General features: G+C 43.9%; 3 protein-coding genes and 1 long non-coding RNA gene across 4 annotated transcripts in view; 2 read left to right on the top strand and 2 right to left on the bottom strand.

Moving 5' to 3' along the window:
• LOC115676186 (uncharacterized) overlaps nucleotides 1-19079 on the top strand; it is a 43948-nt gene that overhangs the window by 11041 nt on the left and 13828 nt on the right. The window lies entirely within an intron of this gene.
• Nucleotides 1508-4182, bottom strand: LOC115675988 (uncharacterized). The gene has a single exon (XM_030598819.2). It carries the CDS (start codon nucleotides 3625-3627, stop codon nucleotides 1843-1845), a length of 1785 nt encoding a protein of 594 aa, XP_030454679.1. The 5' UTR covers nucleotides 3628-4182; the 3' UTR covers nucleotides 1508-1842.
• LOC115676036 (RPM1-interacting protein 4-like) lies at nucleotides 5023-8151 on the bottom strand. Its single transcript, XM_030598888.2, has 4 exons — nucleotides 7965-8151; nucleotides 6312-6824; nucleotides 5867-6067; nucleotides 5023-5398 (listed from the first exon to the last, which is right to left on the bottom strand). The coding sequence occupies exons 1-4, from the start codon at nucleotides 7968-7970 to the stop codon at nucleotides 5375-5377; spliced, it is 744 nt and encodes a 247-aa protein (XP_030454748.1). The 5' UTR covers nucleotides 7971-8151; the 3' UTR covers nucleotides 5023-5374.
• LOC115676159 (uncharacterized) lies at nucleotides 14826-17851 on the top strand. Its single transcript, XM_030599044.2, has 2 exons — nucleotides 14826-15545; nucleotides 17149-17851. The coding sequence occupies exons 1-2, from the start codon at nucleotides 15260-15262 to the stop codon at nucleotides 17517-17519; spliced, it is 657 nt and encodes a 218-aa protein (XP_030454904.1). The 5' UTR covers nucleotides 14826-15259; the 3' UTR covers nucleotides 17520-17851.

The following is a 19079-nucleotide window of genomic DNA, read 5'->3' on the forward strand; positions in this document are numbered from 1 at the left end:
TGAGCGATCAGCTTCCTTAAAATCAGTACTAGTCATGGACAAACAAATAAAACAAGTGAAATCAGACTAGGGGAGTGAGCGATTGCACGATAATGACGTGACTGAAGGTGAATACAAGGTGCCAACAGGCATGCATGCGGTCTTGCTGGTAAAAGAATTGAGAGTTGGGGTCGGAGAGTTACCAGGTTCGGGGTTCGATTCCCATGAGCAACCCAAGGCCTCACAAGGTACCTCCTCTTGGTTGAGAACATACCTTTGACTGATTTAAAAGACTGGATACTGATACACACCCTCTCAATACCACCTTTCTTTCGCTTGAGTATCCGTTGGGAGTCTGCCCTGCTTGAAGTGAAGCCAACTCTTGCTTCTTTAAAGAACGGTGGATAAGTCAAAACGAGTGAAATAACTCAATGGAACTAAAGGAAGAGCTATGTCATCCTGGCAAGAGAATCTGCTCATTCCGACATGTCACAAAACATCGCATGCATTGCATGAAAGTTGATTGTAAGGGATATTGTATCTTTTATGGCGACTTGTCACGTTGGAAGAATTCAAAGATGTGAAGACTCGGTACTCTTTTGCTCACAGGAACGACGACCTGATGAGCCTTCCAAACTGCAAGTACAGCTATCAGACTCATTGGACAAGTCCCTACAAACCAATACACTGACTTTTACCAGCAACATTGTTGGCGTACTCCTCCTATCAGCAAGAATTTTCATAATCTCCAGATTCTCCACCGATATCTCTTCTAGACCGCAGCTCTCAAACACGTGAAGAAGACAATAACTATCATCTGCCAAAAAAGAAAGACCAGCTTATGGAGATCCTGACATCGGCTGTGGTAGCTAATTTATCTTTACTAGGAAAAATCCTTTTAAGATGGGGCAAACTCAGGAGAAATACAACACCATGCATCCGCAGAACAGTAAAACTAAGAGATACCTGACTGATTAAGAAATCTTTGCCCCGAATTACCAAGAAATTCTCTGCCCTCCTCAAAACCAACAGGAGAAGAATCAAGAGAAGAGCCATGCTAGCCGACATTACATATGATGGTAGGAACTGTGGCCCAAGATCCAAGAGAAGTTTCACTGCCTAATTATTCTGAATAAGCTATCCGATACTTATTTGCCAAAAAAAAACTATCCGATACTTTGCTTAGATCATGACAAGGGCAAACCAAGCGAGCAGGTAGTGAAAATTTCAGCAATGAGCTGGCATAGCATCAGATGGCAAGAGAGTACATAAGCACTTCTTGCCGCAATATACAATGGACAAAGTACTCTCGTGAAACTTGAAAGATCCAAAAATCAATAATAACACTTAATATGTGCAGCCAATAAAGACCCAAGAAAACCCATTTTATGGGTACTCAAGTAATTAGCCGCATCTTTACATAGGACCACTGACTTCCCTAAAACAATAAACTCCCTAGTCTCCAACATGGCAAAATAGAGCTTGCAAACAAAATCTCACAGGAAGAACTTAAAGTACACAACAGCAATGCACAACAAAAGGTAAAACAGGTATCTTTTCTTTCTGAATGGAATATTTCTGCAGCATTCGTAAATTAAACACACAAACGGTTTCAGCCCTAAGGATAATCCAAGAAGGGCCCCGGAATTTCAAAGGAGAAAATTCTAGGGTACAAAAAGAGAAAAGAGAAGTTAACATTATTCTACAAATTAGTGACAGGAAAACTATTCCAACTTCCAAGGTTATACAATTGGCTAGAGTTCGACCCTTATTTTTCGTTTCAGCAAGCCAAAGATGTTGGTGAAACATGCCTACTCAACATTTCCATGTTAAAATCAGACAAATCTTGGACAAAGTACAGTTCTACAGTTTCTCTGTCAACCTGATCATGAAAGAATTCACTGCACTTGAATCCAAAACTATCCACGAAGATTCAAAGAGCTCTTGAAAGAATTCAGCTCCAATTTCCTCGGCTGCGTTTCTGAATGCAATACCAAAAGCATTACCCTGCACTGCCCCGAGCCGAGGCTTCCCGCAAACCCCAACAATTAAAACCTTATTGGGCTCCTGCGATAAGCAAGCACAAAGTAAAGGCTTCATTCTTGCTCCCTTTTCTTTTAGTGCATCCATCAGGAAGTAACAGAACTTAGTCAAAGCCTGTGGATACCCTAACAACTTTGTGTCAACTGAATCTTCAAGCTTCACCCATCTAAATTTCCTGCCACTTCTTATTGAGCCACTCTTAGTAATGGCTGCGCTTCCCTGTCTTAGAATGGCTCGTTGTATCTTGATAGCATGTTGCATACCGGCTTTCAGCTTGTCCAAGTTGCTCAATGACAAGGCATCATAGGCCACCCCAAACTGCTTGGAAGCACAAGAACCATCAGATTTCACAAAGGACTCAAGTAGCGCAGTGACTCCATATACCACGTCTGCTGCAGACACCCTTGAACTATAACCATGGAGTCTCAGAAAACTTCTATAGTAGAAGTCACTGAGCCCGTACTCAGGTAGAAACCGTTCGAACTCGTCTTTCATCTTTCTTTTCATTTCCAGGTTCATGTACTGAAACTTCTGCTGGCAATCCACGAGAGCGAAACCCATACGGGCAAGGAGAAGTTTGAGCTTTTTCATCCCATTGTCGCTCCACGTCTTTAATTTAGGTGCTATGTATGAAGAACACAGCATGGAATCAAATAAGTTCCATTCCTGCAATAACATCAGCCTTGGCTCGTCTTCATACGCTATCCGAGAGGAATCTGGAGCACGAATCTTGGTGCCATCCTTGAGAGTAACAGAAGTAACAGCGTCCAAGTTTCCCGAGCTGTTAATATGCTGCTCAAGCTCCATAACCCCAGCTAGGTACCTCTCATCCGTTAACCGCTCATGAACGAACTGATCTGTCAAGGAAACACAAGCTAACCAGAGCAATTCATTCGTATTCTTCCTCAAAGAATGTGACAAATCATACATCAAACATCCGGAAGGCTTCCCATGAAAGGTTCCCATACGGTAGTACTCTTTCTTCAGCTTTCTGAAAACCTGAACCGGGTCATCCCCATTTTCTTCAGAGAGCCTCCTTCGCTTCCTAGAGCGAGTCCTACTTCCCTCTTCCTCGCTATCACTGTCGTTTTCGTCTTCACTTTCCGAGGCCTCATCGTCGATCTCGTCATCACTCATCAAATCGCTAGCATTAGCCAAAGCCGACACATCGAAATCATAGGCCAAATCGGCCTGGTGCTCGTCATCCCGAGTGTAGAGCACGACCACCTGATCATTCCCCTCGCTCAAATTATGCAAATGAATCGGGCGGTGACTATCCACGACGAAAACCCTAGCTCCAGGACCCAAATCCAAGACCCTGCGCAGGTCGCGGTGGCACCCCCAATTTATCAGAAGGATCGTGACGGCGCCACCCTCGGCGCTCATACTGGACCCGGCGTACTTGTGTATCTCCCGGAACGACGACACCGGGTAGCAAGCGTACTGCACCGAATCGGACTCGAGCACATGGAAAACGACCTTGAGGGCGCAGAGCGAGTCGACGTCGGAGGTCGACGGGAAGATGAGGAGAGGGGAATCGGCCGAGGACAGCGCGGATTGGCGCAGCCGAGTGTAGAAGGACTCCACCCCTTGCTCCCTCACCATGATTGCTCCAAATCCCAGACAGCGAATTTCCTCTCGAATCCGGCTCGAGAAAAGCACGGCGCCGGGGAACTTCAAAAGAGCAAAACGGGATAGAGAACGAAAACCCTAGATCGCTGGGCAGATCCAGCTCGCGCCTCGGCTACGAAGAGCCCTCGGTTGGGCCATTGAGCTCGCGGCGGTGCAAGCTAAAGGAAAGGAGAGGCGGCGAGAAGAGCTCGGGATCGGACGCCGGAGCTCCCGTTCATCGCCGGAGCGGCCAGCGAGCGGCGGAGCTCGTCGCCGGAGGAAGGCGAAGGCGAAGGCGAAAACGAGAGGGGAGGGAGAGAGAGAGAGAGAGAGATGGAGAGAGATCTGCTGTCCGTTCGTTCTTCGTCTCTCGGGAAAATGCGATGGAGGAAGGCGGTTAAAGCTCGGGGAAGCGAAAGCTGTTTGAAATTTTTCGGGGATTTTTTTTGGTTCAATTTTTAAAAAAGTTGGCGCCACATTACGTTTCGGCACGCAGGCTCTCGCCACGTCATGCGATGCTGGCGGCTTTTTCTTTTTCTTTTTTCTTTTTCTTTTATTTCGGGGGAAAAAATAATCGAGTTTTTTTGTTTTTTTCAATGAGAGTTGACACGGGCTTGCCACGTGATGCGATTTGGCTTTTTCTCTTTTATTTATTTCGGGGAAAAATAATTGAATGTTTTTTTTAATGAGAATTTAAATGAGAGTTGCAATAAAAAATTAGCGATAACTTAAATCGCACAAAGAAAGTTAGCGAGTTGTTCTAATTGAGATTGGTATCTTCCAAAAAAAAGAAATTGGTAAATTAGAGGTCTTGTTACAAACAAACAAAAAAACGGCGAATTGTAAATGATCGATAAGTCAATGAATGATCAACCAAATATCAACAAGCAGCTCAAATGAAAGTTAAAAAATAATATTCGTGTAGTAATATAATAAGAGAAAAATCAATATACCACGCCGCCAGGCTATGCGCCTGAACCAAAGGCGGTATTTAGATTATTAATATCTAAAAAGAGTTAATAAATGCGAATGATTGCTGACCGGAAAAGAAGGACAAAAATAAAATAAATCGATAAATTACAATAATGATTAAAACCGGTAAATAAATCAAATTTAGAATCGGTCAACCAAAAATAATTTGTAATTTTAAAAAAGTGGTAAGTCGCTCTAATTTAGCTTGCCAGATACTTTGTCGCTCTAATTTAGCTTGCCAGATACTTTGTATTCGATTTCCGTGTACTAAAGTTGTACATTTTCTTCTCGACCCAAAAAAAAAAATTGTTTTGGGTTTTGCTAATAATAGCCCTCCAATTAATTTAATTTTCGGATTAGTCCCTAGCTCATTGGCATTCACTGAGGCTTCAAGCCACCACATATAACATGAAAACGAATGAGAAAACTTGATGCATTCATTCGCATTCCCTGTATTGAAACGATTACACGAAAGGACCTAAAAAAATTTCCTGTCTTTCCAGACCGGACAAGAGGCAAAAAAAAAAACAAGGAGCAGTACGAAGATGTTTTATCAACGTCTGTGACGCAGCCACTCAAGCAATACGCAGAGGAACGGATTCAAAAGCTTACTACAAATCTTGTAAACGACGAAGTAGCGCAGAGGTGGGGAAAAAACAACGAACGATGATGATCCAAGAAGCAGACTCTCCGAAAGGCAAATGATCCTTCCAAGATATTTACATTTCGCAGCCCAAGATGTCGTCGACCGGGTTTGCGGACCTCGAATTCAGAACCAGGGGCAGCAGCAACTCTGCAAGATGTATGAGGACGGCGTTTAAGTACAGTGCGAAAACGGAGCGAAAATTCACGGGAAGAGTGACTAAAATATGAATATGGTGGGTGTTTGGCGCAGTCACGCCGATCAAGTAAAATCGGCTGTTCAATTATAAGCCGTATATCACCACTACCAAGGTCATTCTCGTATTGCTGTCGCCGCTGACGGGCAGCTGCTGATGCCGACATTAACTGGCCGCCGACAAATGTCAGCATCTCAGGAACTCTTAAAGTACAAAAATGAATCTTGCACAGGTTTTAGATGTTGGAAATAAAAAGTGCTTGTGGTGAGTTGCTTATGGGATTGATGTACTTGCCCAGGTTTCATGAGTGGGATTGTGTTCCAGAGAAAACCTTAGCCATGAAGTTAAAAAATTGACATGAAATATAAAGTCAAGCGGAGCTCAAGAATATGCACCCTTCGTGTGAAACAGCGAGAATATACCTTGGGATTGTCCCTTGGATTCGGCTTCCTGTTGCCGGTGTATGGCGATCCGCGGACATTCGGACCAGGCGACATTGCTGTGCCAGGACCTCTCTGCCTCTCTTCCTTTATTCTGTTGAAAACATCAGTGTAACCATCACCCGATGCTGGGTCATTCACATTCCATTCACCGAATTTCGGGACTGCAGCACCGCCGCTAAGCTGTTTATCGGACAAAACCCACGTTAAGAGGCGAAAATCAATCGAAAGTAGAATTCACTATGATGATCACAGCTTGGATATCAAACTGCAGATTCAATTACAATTCACCCAACAAGTGCCTATTTGTGTGGACGGTGTCAAACAAGAAAGGATTCGCGACATGAAGGTCTGACTATGTCGAGTAGTAAGAGGAAAGTCTACAAGAATCAGAAAAGAGGAGTTCAAATTCAGCTTTGGATCTTACGCTATCGTCTGCTCTCGCTCGAGCTCTTCCATGACCCCCAGGGCTGCTCCCATAAGCAGCTCCGCCTGAAGCTTTTGCTTGGTGATGAAGAGGCGACCGATCGGCACTGTGATCATAACCAGGATTGGATCCAGCGGGCCTCTTGTAAGGCTCACCAGAGGCTTGTCTCGAGTCATTGGTCCGAGATGCTGCATTGTCTTTACGCACCGAGGGGTTGATGGACCGTCTCAGGTCGCTGTCATCTGCCCTGGCCCTCCTGTCCTGCGCCATCCTAGCAGGTTCGGGTCCTCTGGACTCCTCGGTGGCAACCCTGGGTTTAGGGCCAGGAGGAGGAGCAAACTTGGACTCAGGTGCACCGTTGGGATGTAATTCCGGGTTCTCTTGCGGGTCATTCGGGTTCCCCACTTTCACGCCAACGCCTCCTCGTTGCTCGCGTGCTTTCTCGAAATACACCGTATAAGCAACGTCCTCATCGGTGTTCCATTTGCCAAATTGGGGCACGCGCGAACGTTGCTGTCACAATCAGAACAGCCATTTTAGGATGGAGAATATGCCTCACAGGAATTACAACAATCATGATCCTACTCTCCGCACAAGAAGCACAAAAAGGAAGAACATCACATTGCATTAGTCGATTTTTAGCAAGCATTGGCAACTTAAGATTCAGAACAAATTAAGAGGCAACAATTTAATCTACAACCAATCCTTCATTGCCTATTAAGCCGGTTTCTCAGCAAATACAAACGAAATCACTGGGAAAGCAGGGAGGTGACAATCTAGGACAGTCAACTGATAAGGATATTACTTTGTTTTGCAAGAGGTGATTGTACAGAAATGAATACGCTGTTAAGCAGTGCTGCTCTAGAAAAGCTTTGGTGGACGATGGACCCCGATATTAGCCGCAATTGGACTTTTTGTGCGAGAAGCATGTATCGACCAACGTCATACATAGCTTGAGCTGTATAGAGCTACAAGTAAATGTTGTCCTAAGGAGACGAATCTGGGGAAAACTAAAGGCCATCGTTAAGCTAGAAAATCCGGGTTGGGAAATCTAATGACCGGATGAGGCGCTGGATTCCGAAGCAACCGATTGAGTTTCAGCTCTTCCGTATTCAGAGAAACAGAATTTATTCAAGCAGAACATCCGATAAGTGATTAAGCCTACAAAATATTCCCCAGAATTTTCTTCTTCTTTTTTCCTACCGTTTAATCGACCTGTGCATGTTTAAACAGCATCGGTTAATCCTGTCTTAGCTACAGGCGATAGCATCAAGAGATGCTTCCAATTGTCTTCTTTTTGGAGATCAAGAAACAAATTTTCTACCAATATTTTGTGAAATCTTGCCTTCTTTTCCTTCTTGCTTGTTTGATTACGAAAACTTAGCTACAGGTGACAGCATCAAGAGATGCTTCCAGTTGTCTCTTTTTGCTTCTTCGCACGTCATGAGCTCAATTCACAATGGTCAACCATCATCTAAATATAAAGTTGATCCGGAACCAACAACAAAACAGAAACAGAAGGATGAACAGATGCAACGGGAAGCCTTGATGTTCGACAACAAGAACATAATAAGACAGTGGATAAACTAATGCCCCGGGACACGTACATCGTCGAAGTCGAGACTCAGGCGTCGAAACAGAAACGATACTCACAGCCATTTTTCCGCTCTTCCACCAGCCTAAAGCGATACCGACAGAGTTCGAATCGAATTGCGGACGAAACCAGGAGCCAAGCAGCCCGAAAGAATCCTCCGGCCAACTTCTCAGGCGACCCGACAACCGGCGGAGGACAGAGAGTGAGATGAAGGTTGGCTTCTGGAGAGATAAGAAGGCGAAGGCGCAGGAGAAGGTTTATATAGACAACGTTGACCCGCGGTGGCCAGGTCCAAGTTTGACTATTCTCTCCAGCACAGCTTGAACAGGTCCCGCCTCCGTTTCTACTCGGTCTCAAAAGTCTCAGCCGCATCAACGGCTTCGCTGTAAACCGCGTAGTTAACGTCTCCTCCTCCTTTGCTTTCAAGAAAGGCTGTCGCCAGAGCGGCGTCTGTCGTTTCCGGAGATGGTCAGCAGCTTGTGATTTGCCCAAGACGGGACACTAAGAACCCCAGCCCAAGCTTCAAGGACCCGCGCTCGGCCCTCGTGAACCCGGGCCTAAGTGCCAAGGACCAAAGCTCGAGCATCGGGACCAAAGCACGGCATTTATGGATCCGGGCTGGGTACCGGGACATCGAGCACCAGGGTTTCGGGCCTAGCCTCAACAGACCCGGGCGTGGGCACCGGGCTCAGCCACCAGGCCCAGGCTTGGGCGCCGGAGACCTGATCCCAAACGCTGGGGTCCCGGGAACCAAAGTTGGGTTTGAGTTTCGAGCTTAAATATCGATACAATCATATTTTAGAAAATATTTTTCCGGTTTTTCAAAAAAGGAAATTGTTTTTTTGAATTCAAGCATTAATTCTCCGTTAATTAAAAAAATATTTTTTGTTAATTTATTTTTCTAAACGAACCAAACATCGGAAATTGAAAAAAAAAATTATTTTCCAAGAAATACACCGGAGCATTTGAGCAATCGCAACCCTTGTCGTGGGAAAAAAACCGGTTTCCTCTGAGTAACGGCGTTAAAAGTTTTGGACGGAAGCCAGCTGTCGCGATCGGTTCAACTCCCTTGACGGGTCCGAGGATTCCCTCCGCGGTTAATTGACGGGGTCGCCGTGAGGTTCGCGTGTCCCGGACCGAGCGCACGCGCTCTTTTTCGCCATCTGGACTTTTGCGAAAATCCCACGCCTAACTACCGAACCCCGACCACCCCTTTTTCTTTTTCCCCTTTGCGCCCCCTTTTTGCCCTTTTGCTCCGTTTTTGAATTCGTCCTCCGTTCGGTACTCGTAGATGCTTCGAAAGGGAAAATTGTATTCATCCCTTCCCTTGTTTTCGCTTTCGACAGCATAAATCGCAATTTGCCCCCGGCTTTTGTAAATCTCTTGGATGCGCGTATTGGGCCGTGGACACGACATCGTTCTGTTTCGTGTCGTCATTTGAGCATGGAAGGGATGACGATGTAGACATTCGGAGATAAGTAAAGGGGGGGGGGGGGGGGATTTTGTGAATTGATTCGTGAATACCGGGTTCATATCATTAAAAATCTCAGATTTGGTATCCTTACGACTTGTTTGCTCCGAACTAATCTTCTATCTCGCGAAAAAATCTCATTTTGGTTTCCCACGACATATTTGCCCCGAAATAATTTTCATCTTGCAAAAAACCCAAAACGAATATTCGAAGAACATATTTACTCTAAACTAATTTTCATCTTGCAAAAAAAACCCCAAATCGGTACCTACATCCAAATCTACAGTCAATTTGCATTTTGTCAAATTCCCATTGAAATGCACGTATGTCAATGCACATGGCTAGACCCGTCAAAATAGATCTTAAACCCATTTCTTAACACATATTTGATAGATTGGGTTGTTGTATGGATTAGTTATGTTTAGTAACAGGGTCGCAAGTGAGTTTGGACCTAACTCTATAGGTCACAAAAGAGTTTAATATGGGTGTTAAGTGGTTTTACAGCTTCTTAAGATCCAACCCATCTCTATAACTGTCTCTCGCCTTCACTTACTCCGTCCTTCCAACTTAGTTTGTGTATGACTTTTCATGTATTGAGTTAAACATATAAGTGTTTTAATATTATGGGCTTCGACCAAAAAAAAAAAAACAATATGGGTTGAATCGGATACGGGCAACTAGATTTATATTGCAAGGAAATGGGTAAATTCGAGTCGGCCCATTTTCGATCCGACCCACCTGTGTGATAGGTCTACAAGCGACAGACGACTACAATACCGATTTGACGTGGAGAATAAGAGATCCGACATGGAAAATTTACTCATGTCGGTGATTATGGTCAAGGTTTACCAAATTGTCTCAAATATCAGTTTTGAAATTTTTAATGGATTAACCTATAATTACAATTACATACGGAATCACAATGAGTTTTGGCCCCATTTGGTTTAGCTTTGGGAATGGGCTTTCGGCCTCGAAAGCCCCTTCTCAAAATGCTGAACCGTTTGGTTCAGCATTCGGCCTAGCATTGGCCAAATGCTAGCATTTGAAATGCCGAAAGCCCAAAGCTGGTCCGGACTAGCTTTGGGCTTTTGGCATTCCATAAATGCTGAACTCAAATTTTTTGTACCCAAACTACCTTCACTTATTTTGGCTTATTTCGATTTTGCCCCTATTAAGTACTGTTCATCTTCTTCGTGAGGTGGCCGGCGAGGGCAGCCAACATCGGATCGGGCCGGCGAGGTCGCACGACCCAGGCGACAGCCGCCTGAGGTCGCGCGACCGCCTAGGCGCCGCCGACCTGGGTGGCGCGAGGCTATCTGCCGCCTGGGCGGTTGCACGACCTCAGGCGGCCGGCGCCTGGGTCGCGCGACCCTCGTCGACGGTTGCCTGAACTCGGGCGACGACCGCCGGTGGCAGATCTAGCTCGCCGGGGGTCGCCCGACCTCGGGCGCCGGCGCCAGATCTAGCTCGCCGACGGCCATAGGCCTTCGCTGGCTCCGGCAAAGGGTAGGATATGTTTTTTTTTTAATAAAAAAGATAATTCCCAAAGCCTTTTTGCAAAAAAAAATTTACCAAGCACTATTTGGGGCAAAGTAGCTTTATAAATGATTTTTTACCAAACGCTGCTTGCATTTCCCCAAGAGACTTTAATCTAAACGTATTTACATTCCATCAAGTAACATTTTAAAAGTTGAACCAAACGGCCCTTTATGGGCTAGCTTTCTCCCTTTTCTTTTCAGTGAAAACAAACGCAAACGGCTGGTGGGATTGATCGGCCAATGATGATCGCGCGCCCATGGTCATCGGGGCTGAGGCTTGAAGACGATGACGACCGGTCGACGGAGCTGAGAAACCGAACGTGACCTGCACTCGTTGGACTCCAGGCTCGTCCTCTTTTGCTCTCGACAAGTCAACGCGATGTCTGTGCCACCGACAGCTGCCAAATCAAATCAATCGCCCTCGCCGAAGACTCGTGCGATTCTTCTTGCTTACTGCATTCTTCTCCTTCGTCGTCGTGGTCCTCGTCGTCTGTCCTTCATCTCCTTCCGAATGTTCCTGCAAATTTTGATCTTTTTCTTCCTGTCCTTTCTAAATTACGACGGAGGGAGGGAGGGAGGAGGTCGACTAATTCAACGAGCCGCGAGCTATTTTGAAGGCAATCGGAAAAATGACCAAGAGCTTCTTCCGGGGGAGTTGGTGGTTGGGGCGCTGTTGGGTTATGATATTGTGGCTATAATTTAGGGCTCGGAGATAATGATTAGAGCATCGCGAGATGTATAATCTAATTTATTGCGAATAGAGATTTGGTGAACCAAGTGATGCGCTACGATGCGAGCGAATATTTTGAGAGGAAGGTAGGTCCAATATAGAAATATCAAGGAAGCCGTGTACCTACTTAAAACTACTTACGAAACTCTATTTTACATTTAATTTACTTGGATTTGACTTCTCGAATTTGGAGTTTAAATACATCGTGCTGTAGCTAATGTCGAGACTCCGGATAGACTTTCGATGAGCGATGGTGATTCAAACGCGACAAGCACCTTCGACGGGTTCTACAAATTAAGATAGAGATATACTGGCATCGAAGCATGTGTCGTGTGCATGCGTAATCCTGAGCGGTTCCGTTTGGAGAGAAACGAATCGATTCCGTACAAAGATGGTGCACTTTTTCGTTATGGGGAGAACCCACGAGCTAAAAGTCACTCTAGAAAGAAATCCGTTTTGTTCGATAGCACAAGAATAGCCTTATTCCATTTCGACAATGGTATTCAGGGGTCGGTCCGTATCAACATAAGACTGGTAATTCCCTTTTCCCATCCCAAGCAGAGATTAGTGAGCCGTGTAATAGACGACCATTTCGCGTGGTTGGAGGGGCACTTGAGTTGAGTCAGCTGCCGGTGCCCAACTGCGTCTTGACCCTTATCCAATTTTTGGGCAATTCCCCCTTCGTTGCAGCTCATCGAGCAATGGGTGTTCTTGAACAACTGAATTGTCTTCATTCAAAGGAACAACGGAATGCTTTGCTCACAAGAATGTTCGAAGCTTCTCATAGCATTTCGGTTGAAAGCTAAAAGCTTGGACATTGGACAACATTGTAGGGAACATCATGGCTAGTAGCTCCATTGCGTTCACCGATGAAAAAAATGTCTGCAGAAGAACGAGTTCCTTGTTGCTCGACTTTCTAGTTTGAAAAATGAACTTATCTGGGAAAATCGAGCGATTATTTAATCAGTGTACATTGGTTAGTCTCTAAATACGCAAGAACTGGATGGTTACTCGATGAAGAGAGAGATGGTGAGTTTTGACTTTTGGTGAAGGGTCATTATGGATAATTAAGAGCGAGACGATTTGGGGTTTTGGCTTATTGATATTGACTAATGTTGAGACATGCGTTAATCGTGGGGCGGGTTACGTGCGAAGAGAATCGAACCAATTTCCAGAAGGAGCTGAATAATGATTCCATTGTTCGTATGCATGTTGGTTAATTATTAAACACGTGCGAATTAGAGCATCGCTTGACAGAGAGAGAGAGAGAGAGATTGATAGTTTTGACTTTTGATGAATGGTAATTACGAATAACTAGAAGCGAGACAATTTGAGATAACGTAACTATTCCACAACAACAACATTGCTTACGCGGTAAACCTTTAATCAATAGGGCGGATCGGATCGGATCCCATATCGGGTCGGAAAGGCCCGTACCCGGGCCCGTTCATGCAATTAGAAAAACTGTCTGCAAAACGATCGGGCCTTGGCGGGCCCAGGTACAATATGTACGGACGCTGTTGCATAGAAACTATAAATGCAAAATTAATCAAAAAGACAACGTCAGTCCCTGCTATTGCGTGCGTTCGCAACTCCGGTCACCAACTACCAGCTCAACGTCTAAGTACAAGTCAAAACAATTCAAAATGTCCCTCTAACACGAGAAACTCTTGCTTGGACCCGACACAATCACGCGGTTGGTCACGTGAGATTCTACACAGGCAACCATTGTAATAGACCCAATCCACGTGGACCGTTATCGAGATAGAAATTCGCCTTCCACGGCGATTTCGAATGAAAACTTACTAATAACGTTTTACCGTGTTGTTAGTAGTACAAAGCGACAACCAGTATTGTTGCCAATGCGATGTATAGTTGACGGGAGCATTATGTCTGATTTGTGGTCCCCACATGTTTGATATCTAATTGTTCACGTGCTTTCCTATCTTGAGAAACGTGTTAATTTAATCTAGCAAATCAAAAAAAAGAATAATTCGGCTAAGTGCACTAGTTTAATATATCTCAAATTCGATAACTTATTCTGGCACGTCTCTCTTAAGAAAGTTGCCTTTGTTGACGATCATAATAGGGCTGACTCCAATTCTGGTCCTCCATGTTTTGCTTTCTATACAATTCAGTCCTTCGAGTTTTTTTCTTTTATAATGCAATCGAGTCCGCTATCTTAATCGCTTTGCGCAATCGAGTCATTTGTTGTTTATCATTTACTAATGCCGTTAAATTGTTGATGTGACGTTGTTGACATGGCAAAAGACCTTGTCAAGAATAGGAGGGGGGTCAATGACCATTGCCTTGCCGAGGTCCTAACGTTGAGATTGAAATCCAGACGTGAGTATGATCTATAAAGGACATCTCTCTCTTCTCTTAAGCAGGCGAGGGTCGAAACCCCCCCTCCTATTGACGAAGGTGGTTGGCCCTCGCCAACGGGCGAGCAATCGTGCCCAACCCTTCCCCATCTCTCTCTATTTCGTTATTTCTAGATTTTTTTTTCAGTCACTTTTCTAATTATTGACGTTAAAATATACCATCGTCGCGTGTCAAAATTTTTACCAATATTAGCGTTGGCAAATTAGAACGCGAATGATAACCATTTTCTTTCCCGGCTATATGTCTAGTTAAAATCTATTTCTATTCTCAAAACGAGTTTTTGAGCAAAAAGTGACGTTTGATATTGAAATAAAATTTATGTTCTCGGAATAGAAATTCGTTTGATAGGTTATTCTTAAATTTTTATTCCCGGTGGCAGGCGAAGGCGGGCAGCGATGACAAATAATAAAAGAGAGTTGTTATTCCTGTTTCCATTTCAGAAATAGAAAAAGTAAAAAAAGCCTACTTTTCATTTTTGTTCGAAACTTATTTCTGAGCTAAAAATTTGTTCCGAAAATAAAACAATGAAAATTGCGTTGCTTAACAGATTTCTATTCCAAACCTATTTTCGGAAACAAGAAATAGATAAATAGATAAATATAATGGTTATCATTCGCGCCCTTAGTAACGTGACCGTAAATAATGAAAAGACTCGATCGTACTATGCAATAAAGACAAGGGGTTTAACTGTACAACAAAAGATTTAGAGGATCGATTTGCATAAATAGTAACATACAGAGGACCAAAACTTTGCTTGATCCGACTATTATAATTTTCGTGCTTTACTGCTTTCTCCTTTTTATCCCTAAAGTAATCGCTTTTTAGCCTGGAAAACAGCAAGAAGGTCCTCATTCCGCTGCTAAATTGCACAGATCTATGTCCTCGCACCGCCGTACCGTCCTCTCCGGAGTTAAAAATCGCTCCTTTGAAGTGGGTTCTCAAGATTGTCCCCGCGGGATGAGATCCCACTGAAGAAGCAGCTAAATTTCTTCAAGGGGTTTCGCGAACGGGATGTTTCGGCCTTTGCTTTTCACTGGGTGAGTGGGAAGACTTGTCGGACGTGATTTATTATCGTGGCAATGCCCTCTCGAGATCTGAAGAGAAAGACCCAACTCGTGTAATCTTTGTTTGGTCGTTCTGTCTTAGCAAGGCGATGCGAATCTGGTGAAAGCCGGGGCTTTTGAACTGATTCGGTGAGGTGGGTATTGCGGGTTTTTGTGGAAGCGAGAGATGATTCAGCTTCTGTTCTTCGTTCTGTTTGTGGAGGCGGTTCTGTTGTTCTTGATGTTGGTGAAGATTGGGCCGCTGAGAGAGCTTGTGATGAAGAGCCTGGAGCAGTTGAAAATGGGTAAAGGTCCTGCCACCGTGAAGACAATAGCTGGTACGATGTCTGTGATATTGTTGTCGAGCCTCATGAGCATTGTCAAAATCCAGAACAAAGGGGCGAAGCTCGGCACCATGTCTCCCATGGATCAGGTCCTGTGGAGGACCCATTTGCTCGAGGCCTCACTCATGGGTATGCTCTCTCTCTCTCTCCCTCTCTCCCCGTGTGTGTGTGTTTGTGTGGGTTTGTGTGTGTGTGTGAAGTTGAGCATTCACGTGAGTGCTTCTACGTGACATGGATGATGCTAATCGGAGACCAAAGGTAGTAGCTTTTGAGTTTAACATTGTGGTGATTTATAGAATTCGTAATATGGAACGGTGTAGATGTAATTCAAGGATGTTGGTATCATGCTTCCTTACACAAAAGTTCCACGTGGAGTTCTCGATTACCAAGATGTGATATTGCTATGGTTATGTTGGATATGTGCTCGAAATTGAAAAACCTTACAGCATGACTTATGGATAAAGAAACTGTAAACACAGGAGGTTTCGTCATTCCTGTGGGCAATCTTTGATCTGATAATTGGGGCGGAATAACTTTGAAATCAACGGACTAAGTTGGAAATGATATCGCTTCATGTCACTGAGTGGTCATGGAGGCATGGTAGTTGCCCTGCACTGGTTCCCTTTATTTGGTTCATATGTTGGCTCTCAGGAAGAGCATCTATAGAATGGCCTTTCGCTTTATTGTTGGGTATGAACTCCACTGGAGAACCATTTTGCTTGATGCCTTGGAGGACCCTGAAATATGTGCAACAAGTTCTTGTTTGGCGGAAGGAATGGGAAACCTTTGTATCTGAGTGAGTCTTTTTGCTTATCTACTGATACTTTTGTTGGGGACGAGGTTCCTTTTCTAAGAAGAGTCCAGATGGCCAAAAGGGTTTTATTATCGAAATGAAATGTGAGATATTAGATGTGGCAAATACTATGGTTATGCACATCTATGTATTTTAGATTTTTTTTATCTGTTTGTTTAGTTTATTTTTGACTGGCCATGCTACTTCTGCGAGTTGTTTTTTCCCCTCAAAAGAAAGGATTGAAATTATTAATTCGGAGGACTTGGTGGGTATTTTGAAATCTTTTGTGTGACTTCGTGTTTGAAAATTTTTCTTCTATTTCACTGATAGTTTTTGGTTTTGAACTTGTTCCATAAACTTGTATCTTCTATTACCGCAGAACTATTCTTTGGTGACGTTTGCTTTGGGTTGTAAATCTATATGAAAGGGTATGGGTACTATCGTATGTCGAAATTCATATCGTCGTGCAATTTCTCGTTTCTGGTTGAATTTCCTATCATTGTACTTCTGACCTGAGTAATGTCTCAAATTCTTCAAGAATTGTCGTGAAAATGGTGGAGTTTTAATCAGAGTATTATCTCCTATCCCCTACTTGGTCAATATCGTTGTATTTAACTGACTGACCGGTTCATTATATTCACTTAAGATGTTAATAAAACTCCATCGAGTAGGCTGGATTCATCTCCATCGAGAAGTTTTAATTCATCACTCTTTCTATGTCAATGTTTGTAGGTTCATGTGATTGGTTGTTATGGTAGGTTCTCCAAGTTGTCTGTAGCCTTTTATATGAGGCTGGTGTCAAAGTTGATCTGGCTATTCTTTTGTACCCCGTTCTCTGACTCAGAAATTTGTTTTACGAAATATCTTTGGTTCTTCCATCGATCAGTTCAGAAAGGTAATCCTTTTCATATTTCTGAACACATTACATTGTCTTTACAGGGTTTACCCTGTTTCTTGGGTTTGTCATCGATCGTGTCCATCATTACCTCCAAAAGTTAATTAGGTTGAGGAGTAAAGAGGGCGTGTCCAAAGAGGAGGTTGAAAGTCTTCGCAAAGAACAATCAGAGCTTAAAGAAAAGGAAGGGAAAAGTCTGAAGGAAATAAAGCAACTGCAAAAAGAAATCTCCAATATGTCAGAGATTTTGAAAAAACTGAAACTCGAATGTGAAGAGAAGGACAAGAAGGTCGAAACTGCTGAAGCACACGTTGCCTCCCTCCAGAAGCAGTCTGCAGACTTGCTCCTAGAGTATGACCGCCTATTAGAAGACAACCAAAATCTTCAGAGTCAAGCTCTAGGACAGAGGATGTGAGTAGTATTGGGATTCACAAATTTTGGGGATCATTTTTGGTAGTTCGGACGCGATCATACCTCTTATTACTTCACGAGAAGACTAATTGCTTGGAGGGAATTGCATTGGAAGCAAAGGGGATTGAGTGTGAGCTGTCTTGCCCCCCTTAGGTGAATGAAATTTTGTTACTGATTGGTGAGTCTCTGTTGTTTTTACCTGTTGTCTGATTCTGCTGCTTGTATCTATCTTTGTCGTTCACCTTGGTTTTTCCACATCAAATCTAGGCTGTCAGTTGAAAGAACCACATTGTCTTTCCTTTAATATCTTCTATTTACCAAACAGAATTTGCAAAATTGAATATGCTAGCAGTATGAGTAAAGATGGTAGAGTTATAAAGGCCAGAATCTCTGCTTCCTCTGTTTATAATCTGCATCTGTAAAGACTTTCTTTTAGGGACAATTATCTCTTAGCTACACGTTATAAATTCCAAAAGAAAGAGCTGTTTGATGAGCCATGCTCGACTGCGGGATTGACAACTCATCACAAACACAGCGATGCTGCTCCTTCGTGAGAATATTGCCTGCAGACCTTTTTGGCACCATGACGAATAGGCAAAATTCACATCCTCTGGGGCATTTTCTAATCAGGAATCGCCAAATGAAGCTGAACTATCGGATGATGAAACAAACCGAGCATCATCCACAGCAAGTTGTATGCCTTAAGTAAGTCCCTGTTCTGGATTAGGACCGGAGCACGTCAGTTCCAGTTTTCGGGGTTCCCTTGTTAGTTTTCGCGTTTCTGTTCAATATCACAAAACGAGCAACTTGGTCTTGGTTCATGTCTATCAGGTTTCATCACCTGGTACAACTGATCCAACATCTGCAAAACAACTTCATAGTAACTATTGCTTTTATCTTCCGTTAAGAATGCCTGAAGATTACCATTCAGTTCCCCCATCCTAAATCCAGGGGCCTTCGCCCCTCCTGCTATCTTCATGATCTTCTTTACACACGTTGTTTCATCCCTCTTCCTCACTGGACCGAAATAATATGAAACCACCACGAGAGTATGCAAAGATCATGGCATTCCATGCTTCGTCGCCCTTCTTAGGCACTTCATCGAAAACATGATGGGCTGCTGCTAAATCACGAGCACGCGCATTAGGACGCCACCAAACGCCCACCATAGTTACCCTCAGCGAAGAAGGGACCGGTCACCGTTGCAAAACCATGAATTCGCTCAACCGATTTTCTGTCCTTGCAGGCAGTGAGGGAAGGTTTAAAGTTAAATCCCTCCGGCCACAAAGCAAAGCCGTTAACGTGCGCAAAGCGCGAAATTTGCACATACCAACTGTTTGCTCCGCATGTGGCCACGTTAAACTAATGCCACGACAATCGGTAAAGCCCTTCGGATGAATTTCCCAACCGGGTTCGAGGTGATACGGACAAGAAAGAAATGGTGTTTGAACCGAACAATTCTTGGATGCGTCGAGAACAACCGTAGAAATTAATCGAGAACCCAAAAAAAATGGCTGCGAGTTTCATTGTTTACATCCACGGCGTATCACGAGTTCACGCTCAA

Source organism: Syzygium oleosum, unplaced genomic scaffold (assembly GCF_021117445.2).
Source record: "Syzygium oleosum isolate NSW1041296 unplaced genomic scaffold, Sole_v2.1 Sole_v2.01, whole genome shotgun sequence".
Lineage (NCBI taxonomy): Eukaryota > Viridiplantae > Streptophyta > Magnoliopsida > Myrtales > Myrtaceae > Syzygium > Syzygium oleosum.